The sequence below is a fragment of the Thamnophis elegans genome, chromosome 1, assembly GCF_009769535.1.
Source record: "Thamnophis elegans isolate rThaEle1 chromosome 1, rThaEle1.pri, whole genome shotgun sequence".
NCBI lineage: Eukaryota > Metazoa > Chordata > Lepidosauria > Squamata > Colubridae > Thamnophis > Thamnophis elegans.
This window is the reverse complement of record NC_045541.1, coordinates 1,256,972-1,270,336: the sequence shown is the minus strand read 5'-3', so window position 1 is coordinate 1,270,336 and position 13,365 is coordinate 1,256,972. Positions and strand designations below refer to the sequence as shown.

Genomic DNA, 13,365 nt, shown 5'->3' with positions numbered 1-13,365 from the left:
AAGAATTTAAAAGCCCTTACCTCTTTGATCTTTTGCCCCTTTATCACCTATCAGAGCTTCTTGAATGCGTTAGCAAAGACCATTGCTTTGACCTTCTGTTAGTTCATCAGAAGAAGCTGGTGATTCTTACAGTAGCATGCAAGGTGTTAAGAGTGTACCTAAGACCAATTGGAGTTCTAGAAGTAATGGCTGCATCTTCCGCATAAAATAGTGGAACGTTCCTAATTGCAATTCTAGGAAATGATATCTTGGATTTGAAATTTCTTTAACCAATGAGTTTATGTATAAAATAATTAGGGGAAGACCAAAAATACAGCTCTGCCTAGCTAGTATGCTCTTGTATGGGTCCTATGTGTTTACATGCATTCTAATCTTGAATTCGTTTTTATAGCCTCCGGAATATTAACAATAATCAGGATTTTTAGTGCAGAAATAATATGCTTTGGAAAGTTCATGGGTAAACGTTACTCGAAAACTTTGGCTCTTCATTTTTATTTATCTCCCAAGGCAACATTTGATAAATTCTTTAGCGACAATAAAGTCAAAAACTTTTAATTCCAACTTGGTGGTTAACAGCAATACTCATGAGAAGATTATTGCATAGAATAAGTCTTTCTTAATTTAAAAATAATTTAGTGAATAATCATCACTATAGTAATTATAGTCATCAAAGGCAAAAATTGGTCTATAATCATTGGATCAAGGGATTAGAAGAAGGGAGTTGAAAGGCGTTCAGTTATATGCTAATAAATGTGGAGGAGTTATAAATATCTGTAGGACAGCACCACAGAATTATTTAGGAACTAAACTAAGCACTATAGGATCTTAAATGACTGCTAAATTATTTAGAAATTAGAAACTAAATTAGAATGAGTTCTCTTTAGAATTAGGGGTGGGATTTTGTCCAGCCTATACCTGGTGTTATCTAATGATCTTCCCTTTAAATTAGGCCTGATCTTACCCAGTGTTTGGGCACAACCATGGTCAACTAGGTGGTGTCACTTTTCTGAGGCAGCTTTTCGTGTAAATGATTAAATTGCAACAAGAGGATGCCATTTTGCAGGCTTATGTGTTGAAAATGTGTGTGGGATCAGAGTACAGAACAAGATATTCATTAATATTTAATAAATTAATATTAACGTAAAATAAACATTCTGTCTTTAGCCAGATGTTCCCAGAAAGATTTGGAAGCTATAAGCAATCCCAAAGCCATTCAGCTTGGAAACACTTGATGTACACTCCTGTCTGCCAGATTGGATGGAATAATAAAATCATAGGGATGGAAGGGACCGTGGAGGTCTTTTAGACCAGGCATGTCCAAAGTCCGGCTTGGGGGCCAATTGTGGCCTGTTTTCAAATTTCGAGTGGCTCGCAGCCTCTTCTCCCCAGCAGCTCAGCCTGTCACTCATCCCCACCAGCCGTCATGTTTTCCTTCACCACACAGCGGTTCCTGCAGCTGTCCCCTGCTGCCCATCCACAGCTGGCTGAGCACTGCCTTCAAGGCTGGTGGTTATATTTCACCAGAAGATGGCAGTCGACCTGAGTCCGCACTCTCATCGCGTGTCCCTTGTGACGCAAGGCTCGTGTGCCCATTTCTAAAATGACGACTGTAACTAAAAAAGGGAAAGTTGACAGCGAGGGCCGCCGCCTCCAGGACAAGTGGAAATTGGCAGTTAGGGTGCATTTTTACTCGAAGGTTTCTTGTGACCCTGTTGACTATTGCAGCAAAACATTTGATGGTTCTGTCATCATGCCCAAATATGCTGCCTCCATCTGAAAGACCTTTTACAATTTTTGACTTTTCAGAGTCAGTTCTCTCTCTTTTTTTAGCCTATTTTGCCTGAGGAAAAGAAGCTGCCTAATAATTATGCATACCTTGATAAAGGGTGCTGATCTCCCTAGGCCACACCCTCCCTCATTACACAAATGCACGTCACCTGATCTGCTTATCTCTACTAAGCGTTTAAGTTTATACAGCTTGGAGGTGGAAAATATGCGTAAAAAGGATGATATGATCAAAGTAATCACTTGCCTAATAATTGTGCACACACTATACAGAGGAAATCAACAGGTGTTTATGAGTAATTATTTCATTCCATGTAAGATACAAAAAGCCCCTAAATTTAAATTCAAATTACTGCACTAATCATAATAGCAAAATAAACCGTGTATTTCAAAGAATCTGCTTTTTCCAAGTAGTAACCCAATATTGCTAACATTATAAAAATTCAAATCACTTTACCACTTTATACCTCAAAAACCGTATTTAGCTTTGTTTCTCGCACAGATTATGATTACTAAATGAAATAAAATAGGAACTCTGAGGAACTTGTATTGTTGATGTCTTGTTTAATGTATCAAAATGAGGAAAGGATGTTCTGTATTTATTACAGATGACAAATAAAATGCAAATCATTTTGGTTGGAATGAATCTTTCTCCAGAATGTTTCCATTACCCAGCTGATATATTGACATCAGTAATATAGAAATATCCTCCCATTTCAAGCAGAAATATCAGGAAGTGTAATATAATGAATAGAAAAAGGAAATTGGTTTTTATTTCATCCTAGAACCTGCAATTTATATTTTAAATTATTTTTTTGAAGTTGGATGAGAAACAGAAAAGATATTTCCATTTACCAAAACACCAATATTATAAAATAAATAAGACTTCCATAGAAGTATTGTTTGTATTTATTCTATATATTTAATGTGGCACTTCCAACATAATGACTTTAAAATGTACTGAACTTTTCCATTTTATCAAATCTTTCTTAATTTCATTCTACACACCTCATCATAATTATGGTCTTCTTTGTTAGCATCTTCATTTTTTTTCTTATTAATTTTAAATGCAGCTTAAGTACCATTTTTTAAAAGTTTTCCATTAATATATCCATTCCTCACATAGAATGTTCCAAAATTAAAACCAAATCACTCACAAATGCCCTTAATTTATATGCAGTGATCTGCAAAGTATGGTAACAATTGGGACTGAAATTTATGTTGCTAAGTGATGCATTCATAAAGCAATATTTTAAATAAATGCAACCCCATATCTGTCCTTTTGGCCACCTGCATCCTGTGTTGTGGGGATGGAAGCAGCCCTAAGAGGGGTATACAGTATACTGTATATGCCGTATGTATGTATGTATGTATGTATGTATGTATGTATGTCCTAAGAAACAGAAGGATTATGAGAGACATGATATCTGTCTTTGAGTACTTGAGGGGGTCTCACAGAGAAGGGGGGTGAGTCTCCAAAGCAACTGAGGGCAGGACAAGAAGCAGGAGATGGAAGCAAGAGATCCTGTCTGGAACTAAGGAGAAATTTCCTGACAGTGAGAACAATTAAACTTTGGAGCAGAGTCATGTGTGCTCCATCATTGGAGGTATTTAAGACAAGATGGGACAACAATCTGTCTGGAATGCAATAAGGGGAAGGGCTTTGACTAGAAGATCTTCAAGGTCCATTGCAGCTTTATGATTCTGTGATTAACCTTGGTGAATTATAACCATTCCCTCTGGCCCAGGAACTGTTGCTTTCTGCTTTCTCAGCTTGACTTCTTACACCAAATGTGCTTCAGAAGTGGACCCTCTCCTTTGATGGCCCCAAGGCCGTCTGATGGCCCTTACAGGTTGCCTTGGCAGTCGCATGTGGCCAAGGCGCCATTGTTCTAATTTTTACTGATTCATGAACCATGGCTTATTTTAAAATATATAAATACTTCTTTTTCTCTCCTCCTTTTATCCATTGAAGGAAGAGTATTGATTCATCATGGCATCCTCCTGGGAGGGGAATCATGTCTATTTCATTTTGCTTTTCTGTACAGACCATTGTATTATCTTATCTAGCCTGACTATTCCAGTTACCATTGGCAACAGCACACACTACTGTTCTCTTGCACAGGTTTTTAAAAAATGTCTTTCATGCGAGTGGAAAACCAGTTTTGACGAGATGATCTTTGCTTCACTGTTTGATTAGTCATGGCGACCCAGCCAGGACTAAACTTAGTTCCCAAATAAAAGGCTTTGGACAGCTTGCAGCCTCATTTTGTTTAGGAAAACTTCCTGGCAGAAGAAGCTTATTCTCATGGTGTGCTGATATTCCTTTTTTGGGGAGGGGGAGAGGAGTTTTGTGCATTATCCTATATACAAGATTTCTCTATCTACACTAGGGAATATGGAAGGTTAATAATTTAAACCCTAATGTTAAATATTTCTTTGATCAAGCCCTTACAATTCAAAGTGATCTATTTAAACTCTCCTCTGTATTTCAGAGTCACTTTTGTGAATGTATGTCAGCAGCTATTGCAAGGAAGACTGTGGTTTTAATACATACAACAGTTCTTTTAAATACAAAGTTGGAGTTAATTACCATATTTTTTGCACTATAAGACATTCCGGACCATAAGATGCACCCAGCTTTTGGCGAGGAAAACAAGAAAAAAAAAATCTGCCTCTGCCTCCCAACCTCCATCTGGGATGCATCTGGCTCGGGCCCTTGCAGCAAACAGCAAACACTCTGGTCAGCTTCAGCAGGTTATCGCAGCCTGATTTAGCATGAGCAGCTGATTGGCAGTTGGATTGGCCTTCTGGAATATCGCCAATCAGCTTTTCCAGGCTGCGGGGATCGCCACCGCCTATTGCCGCCTCTGTGTGTCCCGTTTTCTGGGCCTCTGTGTGCCCCGTTTTCAGCCTCCACGTGTCTCATTTTTGGCCTGTTGTAGGCACTGATTACTGCCCCCCATGGTGACCGGTGGTGGCAATGGGCAGCGGCAATGGGTGGCAACTGGCAGCAGTGGCGATCCCCGACACCTGGAATGGGCCGAAAACAGGACATGCAGAGACCAAAAACGGAACCCTCAGAGGTGGGGCTGGAGGGTGGGTGGAACTTTGACATTTCCACCCACTTTTGGGGGAGAAGTGCATCTTATAGTCTGAAAATATGGTATGTTCCTTTAATCATGAGCTAGCATTTATTATTAAGGAAATTAAACTCTTGTCTATTTGGAGATTCCAGTGCATAATTAGCAGACTTGCTGACGGTTCACAAAATCCTTGTGCAAGCAACTGCAGGAATTTTCTCCTTTTTGGAGGTTAATTCTGCAGCACGACTGTGTGAATTTTAAAAAAAGCACTTAGGTAAATAAATATGGCTACTTAAACACTCTTCATTGGAATCTAAATTATGTCCATTCAATATGTTTCAGTCTCACTAATCCTGCGTGGTTCAAGCCCCACGTTTGACTGTTGCAAAGAAGGCTGCCATACAGATCATGGGTCCCCTGCCTATTTAGATTCAGGTTCACTGTTTGGAAGTCTTAGATACTATTTCACAGGTATTTAGAGTAAACATTAAAATAGCCTAAAACCCATGTGCAAGATGTGCAAGAAACTAATCAAGGACAGAGCACCCTAGAACTAAGGAGAAATTGCCTAATAGTGAGAGCAATTAACCAGCAATTGCCTTCAGAAATGATGGCTTCTCCATCACTGGAGGCTTTCAAGAAGAGACTGATCAGCCACTTGCCTGAAATTGTAAAGGGCAGTGATGACTAACATTTTGGAGACCAAGTGCCCAAATGTGCAACGTGTAATGCAGGCTCAGAACTACAACTCTCTGTCCTTCTTCAATGAGAGCCACCAAAACTGCTTTTTGACCAGATGTAAAGTCTTCGCAAAGCCAAAGTGCCCAGCAGCTTTTGAATCATGGGCCCATTGCAACACAGCCCCCCTCAAACTGGCGGGTACCTATAGTTTAGCCCCAATCTATGCCAGGCCACCTCGCATGGCGCACTCCTTTGTGTGGGACAAAAACCAACCGTCACTTTTCAGCGCCCCTTTCAAATCCTCTCCTAAGTCATTGGGGAGGTCTCTAATTCCATTATGATCTCTAATTCCATTATGCCCTTTCTGGCAAACATTCTTACTATCAAAAGATAAATGTATAATGTGTAATTTGCATGTTTAAGCTTTTTTATTGATTTTTTCTTTCCTTGATTTTGTGACATTTCCATTTCGCTCATAAGATACTATTCCACAATGAACCATAAAATTAAGTGAAGTTCCACAAAAGCTCACTTTTTATATTAAAATGTAATTAATGACAAATATACTTACTTCTATTTATACAAAAGAACACTCTTACAGAGATAAGGTAATTTGCTAATGAAACATTATCAAATATTGTCAAAATATAAATGCATAAGAATGTAACAATGTTGCTGTATAGAAAAAACACCACCAATACTTGCAGAGGCTGAACAAACCTCAGGTTAGAGTAAGGTGCCAGACGTCCCGCTTTTCTAGGCTCTGGTAACCCCTGGGGCAGCTAGTTGTTTAGAAGGGATTACAGGATGGATTGTTTCTGTCCTAGCAGAAGTCTGCCATAACATTATTTCCCCCAGGAATGTATCGCAAAGAGAAGTTAAAATGGTTAAAGTATTGCCCTTATAGCCCAATGAATTTGCTTGAGTGACAGTTTTTGGGGAGTTTTTAGCGCTTCCAGGTTTTTATGGTCAGTCCACACCTCAAAATGGTCCTTTGCCCCTTCAAAGAAATGCCTCCAAGTTAATAGGGCCCATCAGACCACAAACGCTTCCTTCTCCCAAATTGCCCATCTCCTCTTTGCGATAACCCAAGTAATCTAGTGAGGTCTTGTGAAACTCACACTTCGAAAACTTTGTGTATAGTTTGGCAGCCAAAAGGTTTTTTCAGGACTTGCTGTACCAGCTTCATGTGTTCTTCTAGGGTTTCAGAGAAGATCAAGTTGTCATCACTTCATTTCGGAGATCTGAAGCACTCTTCATCTCCTTAGAACTGGCCTCTGTGGGCCGCAAAGTCACACCTTTGACCATTGGATGCTGGCTGAGGGCCTGTATCACCCTCACCAACGAGCATCAAGCCAAACTTCTTCCAGGTCGTATAACGGCAGACTCCACCAGGAGTGCGGCTACCACAGCCGCATGGGCGACGCAAGCTTCCTCAATTGAGGAAATTTGCAAAGCGGCCACCTGGGCTTCTCCTTCCCTTTTTAAAAGAAGCTACAAATTGCACAAATTTGCATCTGCAGAAGCATCTTTTGGGAGATGGGTTTTACAAGGGGTTCACTCCAGTACGGATTCCCCCCCTAGTGACCTTTAGCTCTGTGCACTGAGAGAGAGAGAGTCCAACCCCACCCAGGGGTCTCCTCACTGATGTGGACACTTTCCTGTAGGATGAGGAGCGACATTGGATGACATCTTCAGCAGGACCACGTCTTCATTGAAACAACTGAAGCCACCAAGGAACCAGAGGCATGGCCAAAGAAATCCCAATTCGGTCCTTGGGCAGAAAGGCAGAATTTAACCCATACTTGGACTCTCCTGCAGCGCACAGAGACCGGTCCTCCAGGTCAGCCAATGGTCATTACCTCCCGAAGCACGTGCGTTATTGTGTTAAGAGCAACAGTTTTCTGGTTATTGTTCTGACAAAATCCATCATCTTTTCCCCTTCTTTTGCTATTTTTGTTACAGGAAATTGCATGTATATTTCTGTGTTTAACAGTATGTGAAAAGAAAAGATTAATTTTGTAAATGGGACATTTTTCACAAATAATTATTTTTAATTAATAATATTGGTTCAACTAATACCAATTCCTTCTTTTTTCTTGGTCCTGCTGTTTCTTGGCACAGCTACACAGTATAAAAATGTGTTAAGAGCATCCTGATTTGGGGGTGGGTTGGAATTCAGGGTCATGTTCCTTTCTGATAAATACAGTAGTTTATTGTAATGGTTGCTAATTTGGGAGAGTGAAGATGGGTTGGGCTTTTTACCTCTAAACATCTTCTGTGTTGATCTCTGCGCTTCGTTCCCATATTATGCTGTGTCATGTTAGAAAAAGCGTTTTTGAGAGCAGAAGTTAACTTAGCAAAGAATGGGAAACAGAACCTACGTGATGTTACTCTCTGAGTTCTGTCAGTCCAGTTTCTATAGATAATTTTTTGTTCAGTTTTAATCTTCACTTTCTCTATTTGCTACTTACAGCTTGGCTTTACATCCAAGGAAAGATATTGTTGTCACTGGAAGCGATGATCGCTTGTGGAAAATGTGGGCCTTTCCTAATGGGAACATTATTGTGAAGGGTGAAGGTCACACAGATTGGCTTTCGGGATGCTGCTTCCATCCAGGGTAAGTAAAAATAGTGCTGGAAATCAGCATTGATTCATTTGTGTCTTAACCTGTTAAAAGTGATTACTTTCAATACATTGTAAATTTTAGTCCACATGCTTCTGCATCAGATTTCCAGGTCTCATTTAATTTAATCTTTTAGGTTTATAATACTGTACAGACAAACTAGATACATGTGAATGTCAAATTTATTTTAATGTGAATTTTATTTTTCTCATTGGTGTTTTCTCCAGTCTACGTAGAGAAAATTGTCTGATTTCTCTCTCAATGGTACATCAACAATCATTAGATATCAATAATTAGAATATAATGGTTTCACTATCATAAATCAAATAATTATATTACTTTAAAGAAGCAGGCATTTCTTCAGTTCAGAAGGTAACATAGTGTGTTATATGATTTGAGGAAAAGCTCCCATTTATACTATTTTATATTGGGGTATATATGCACGGACAACCTATGGTGGCAGAAATCTCCCCTGATTCACAAAAGCCATCTCCAAACCTGGGCAGATCTGAATTTGCTGCACTTACTGGAAATCATCTCTGCTTCCTATTTATCTATGAGGATGTAAGTGGAAATCCCCTTTTTTCCATCGCTTAACTAGGTGGGAGGTGTTTTCTTGGAGTAAATACTAAGAATTTACTAAGGTTTATTAAAACATTGAATATTTTTACTAAACCAAGGTTAGAAAAGAAAATTGAAAAGACAAATAGGAAAAGAAGAATGAATGATCAAATGTTGCATGAAAAGGCTGATAACCTGCTCCTTCTAGATTCTTAAATAAGCACAGATACTTGCGAACAAATTTACACAATTTAGATTTCAGTCCATAAATAAAATATTCTCTCTCTGATTCTAGCTTGCTGTCCAAATTCACTAAATGCCTGTTTGGTTGCTATCAGCTGGAGCTTTCCTGTTATTTAGCCTGCAGCAAGCCTTCAAGGGGGAAAACGTAAATGCACTGTGATAAATATGAAATTAAGGCTGTTCTCCCCTTTTATAAAGTCCTCCTGAGAGAGGGGGAAAGTACTTTCCTGGCTGCCCTCTTAACATTCTATTTTCCTTGGCTTCAGATTTTCTGTTATCGGCCAGCTGCTTTCCATTAATGTTTTCAATATCTGAACTGCCTGAAATGGAATTTTCTCTACTTTTCCCCCCAACTCAAAGAAAGTATAATTCTCCACTTAGCATGTGTCTTTTGCATTCTTCCAGAAAGTTTGTTCAACTTTCCACAGGGCTATGGTCCTTAAACTCTCCAATAGACTCCCATGTGGGTACCAGCCAGTCCAATTCTGTTTCACGATTTTGAGGTAAAATGAAGTTGGCTTGGTGCTGTCACTTTTAATTTATTACCTTTACCAAGCTGGATCTACGAATGGTCTGTCAGAAAAAATGTATCGTAAGCAGTGGTGGGTTCCGGATCCAATTCCAACCGGTACAGTTGGAACGGTCCCGGCGTCACCGACTGCCTGCGACACCCCCTCAAGCCTCCACGATGGTCCAGTTGCTCGGCAGAGCGTTGCACAGGTGCCGTACGCACCATGCATGTGTGCCGAAGCGCCAAAGGCTTAAAGGTCAGGTAAGGAGCTCGGGTGGGCCCTCTGGAGCACCGTCCCGGAACGGTACCCTGGCAGGCTCCGGTACGCCCGTACCTGGGTGTACCACCTGCAACCCACCACTGATTGTAAGAGAAGATAATTTATATTGTATTCCGGTGAAAGAACACTGAATATCACATCTTTTTAAAAAAGCTATTTTCATGGAAAGATTATGCTGCAACTATGCACATAAGAGTTTGGATATTTTTATTATGTTCCTGCTTTCTATCTTTTAAAACATATGAGATAGAAGAAATATTTCTTTCCTCCAAACCTTCTCGCCAATCTTCTGCTTCCTTTTCTTTTATTTAAAAAAGTTTTTTTTAAAATTTTTCTAACAGTGAACAGTGTGGAACCAGAATTACATTTTAGTACAAATAAAACAATACCCTTCATATTCAACATCATTAACAATCTTATAGACTTTTAGTAATAATACACATATTTTGTTGAATTATAATCTTTCCTTATTCAATATTTCAATATATATATTTTTGGCCTATCTCCATATTCTTGATATCCCCTCCTTTTACTACAGATAAAATACCAATAATCATATGTTTAACAAATGTATATACTGTATTTTTGGACTATAAGACGCACTGGTGTATAAGACGTACCAAGACTTCGAAGAGGCAAGTAAATAAAAAAAGGTTTTTGTCCTCCCTGACCCCCAGGAGCACTCTGCAAGCTCCAACAGGGCTGGGGGAAAGTAAAAATGCCCCCGTTTTTGCAAAAAACAGGTGAAAAATGGAGGCCTTCCCCCAGCAGCACTCTGCAGGCTTCAGCAGGGCCGCGGGAAGACAAAAACGCCTCTATTTTTGTGAAAAATGGTCCGGTTTTCACAAAATGGGGGCATTTTTCCCTTCCTCCAGCCCTGCTGAAGCCTGCAGAGAGCGACTGGGGGAAGGCGAAAGCTTCAGTTTTTGCAAAAAATGGCCCATTTTTCACAAAAATGGGATGCAGGGGTGGGGCTTCGGGAGGCCAAATATGGCTGTATTTGTTGTATAAGACACACCAACATTTCCACACTCATATATTTGCTGGTCTTGTATATGGGGTTGGAAGTTAGAGAGGGGGGTTAATGTAACCCCCCTCTCTAACTTCCCTCCTCTCTAACTTCCAACCCCATTTTAACTTATCTCACTGTTATTTTAAGGAAATATTCCACCCCTTTTTTTTATCCATCATGTCTCACCTGTTTTAAGGCTTTGATTTTCCATTTCTTAGCTTGTCTCCCATGTTCTTCTCTTGGATCTACTCTACATGCTTGCACTGCTTGGCCAATCCTCTTAAATATTTCTTCCTTCTCTACCCTATTGCATTGTCTACGTTTCAAATTATCTACCCTTACTCCTGTTTCTTTCCCAAGAAAATCTTCCTGTATTTCTATTTCCTGTTTACTTTGTCTTAGAATACTCTTCCCTTGGTTTATTTCATCACTCATTCATATTTTAATTTTTATCTCCTTTTTTTCTTGTTTTCTTGCTTGTTGCTTCCCCTGTTCAGTTTTTTCAGCTGCTCTTTCAGTTGAGTCCTCCTATTCCTGAGCGTCCTGGTTTCTCCTTGTCTTTTGTGCTGTAATTTCCAGCTCTTTCCCCATGCTCTGCATTTTATTCAAAATCTCCTCACATCCTCTTGTCAAGGTATCTTTAAAATCCAGGATTAATGATGCAATTTCTTCCCGGATTCCACTTATTTTTCTTTATATTATTATTTATTTTGTTTCTCTTTGTCTAACAGTCCAACAATCTTATTTTCAAACCTAAAGCCACTTCTCAAGTGACTCGATATCCAGTGTCCAAGAGATTTTGTATCCCAAAATTAAATTAATCGGTCTCTTCCTCTAATTAGTCGAAAAATGAAATCTTCATAAATCCCTCTGCCAATTCAGTCTTATTTTGAAGCTTTTAGGGGTATTTTTAGTAATTAAGTTTTCTTAATCTCACACTTAAATTTCCACAAAAAAGTCTTTCCAGGATTTGGGGGGTATGTTGTACTTCCTTTATCAACAGTTGGCACTTTTAAATCAGCTTTCAAATCAGCTTTCTCTTTATACAAATTTACTATAATACTCCAAAATTTAAATGTAGGTTTTATATAAATAGTTCCAGCAATTTAAAATGTCTTTCCAATGCCCAACTCCTGTCTAATTTAAAAATCCAATCTTCTGTATTTTAGCAAGTTTTTTATTTTCTTCCGTTAATTCTTTTCTCGTCTAAGATTTTACTCAAAAATAGCTCAGTCGCCGCCACTTTAAAAGTAATTATGAGTCTCTCTTTCCTGGATATTCTTTTAGGGTTACACTTTGAATTTAAAAAAGGATTCTTCTCACCCAGTTCCAAATACTGCTCCAGCACACTTGATTATTAAGCTGTCCCTGGCTTTGTGACAGCCATCTTAGGCTGTTTCTTCTCTAGATCTGGCATAAAAACGCCCTGGGGCTCTGCAGGAGAGTTGTGATCTCCCCTGGAACCTCACAGAATGCTCTTCCTTAGCTTCACCCCCCCCCCCAAGGGTTTTTTGACTTTTTTTAAAAAAGCCCACGAACAAGCAGAAGCCAGCGCAAGGGACGGAGAGCCATAAATTGTTAACATAATACTAAAATATAAAAATATTAAGATCATTCTACAGAATTATGGGATAAATTTATATCCTAGTTTTCTTCAAGGCAGCCTACATGGGAATCTCTTTTGCTTTATTCCTACAATTCCAAGCCATGAGGTAGCTCAGGGAGAAAGTTTTAAAGCCAAGAGTTTTCTTGTACCTATCATAAATACACATGGATAAGCCAAGCATTTTAGGTTCCCAAATAAAACTTCCAAAATCTGTGCACTACTTATCTGCAAGTATATATAGCAGTTCTCCTTGGTCCTAGTCCAACTCCTTGGAGTTCATGTTCTGTTCATGAAGTCTAATGAATATTATTCGATCATTGGTTGTACTGGAACCAAATATTGTTCTTCATATTTGTAGGAGCCTCTCAAACATGCAAAGAACGATGACAGGAATTAAGTACGTCTAGTGTAATGGAAAGAAAGACTAGATAGTATTGTTCCAATATATGAGACGCTCCTACAAAGAGCAACCGTTCTTCGTATGTTTTAGCCTCCACTCATCTGATCATTTTTGTTGCTCTTCTCTGCACTCTTTCCAGAGCCTCAACATCTTTTTTTTATATTGTGATGAGAACTGGATGCAGTATTCCAGGTGTGGTCTTATTAAGACTTTGTAAAGGGCTACTAGAAGTTCACATGATCTTGATTCTATCCCTTTATGCCAGTAACTGCGAGAGGGATCTTGGAGCGCTAAGTGGACAATCACTTAAATATGAGTCAGCAGTGTGAGGCAGCAGCCAAAAAAGCTACTGCAATCCTGGGTTGCATCAATAGAGAGACAGAATCAGCAACAGAAATGATTCATCAGCTAAAGTGCAATGAACCATTTCAGAAAGTGGGTGTGTCTAATAATAAAAAGAAGGACTAGGAGTGACATGATAGTACTCTTCCAATATTTAAGGAGGTTAAACTATTTTCCAAAGCACCAAAAAGCAACACAAGAAACAATGATTGGAAACCAATAAAGGAGAGAC

The 13,365-nt window shown here is 39.2% G+C and overlaps 1 protein-coding gene across 1 annotated transcript in view; it reads left to right on the top strand.

Moving 5' to 3' along the window:
- Positions 1–13,365, top strand: part of SPAG16 (sperm associated antigen 16) — a 112,588-nt gene that overhangs the window by 40,853 nt on the left and 58,370 nt on the right. The window contains exon 11 of the mRNA XM_032237189.1: positions 8,029–8,172. Coding sequence (XP_032093080.1) covers positions 8,029–8,172 — 144 coding nt within the window. The remainder of the gene's footprint in view (positions 1–8,028; positions 8,173–13,365) is intronic.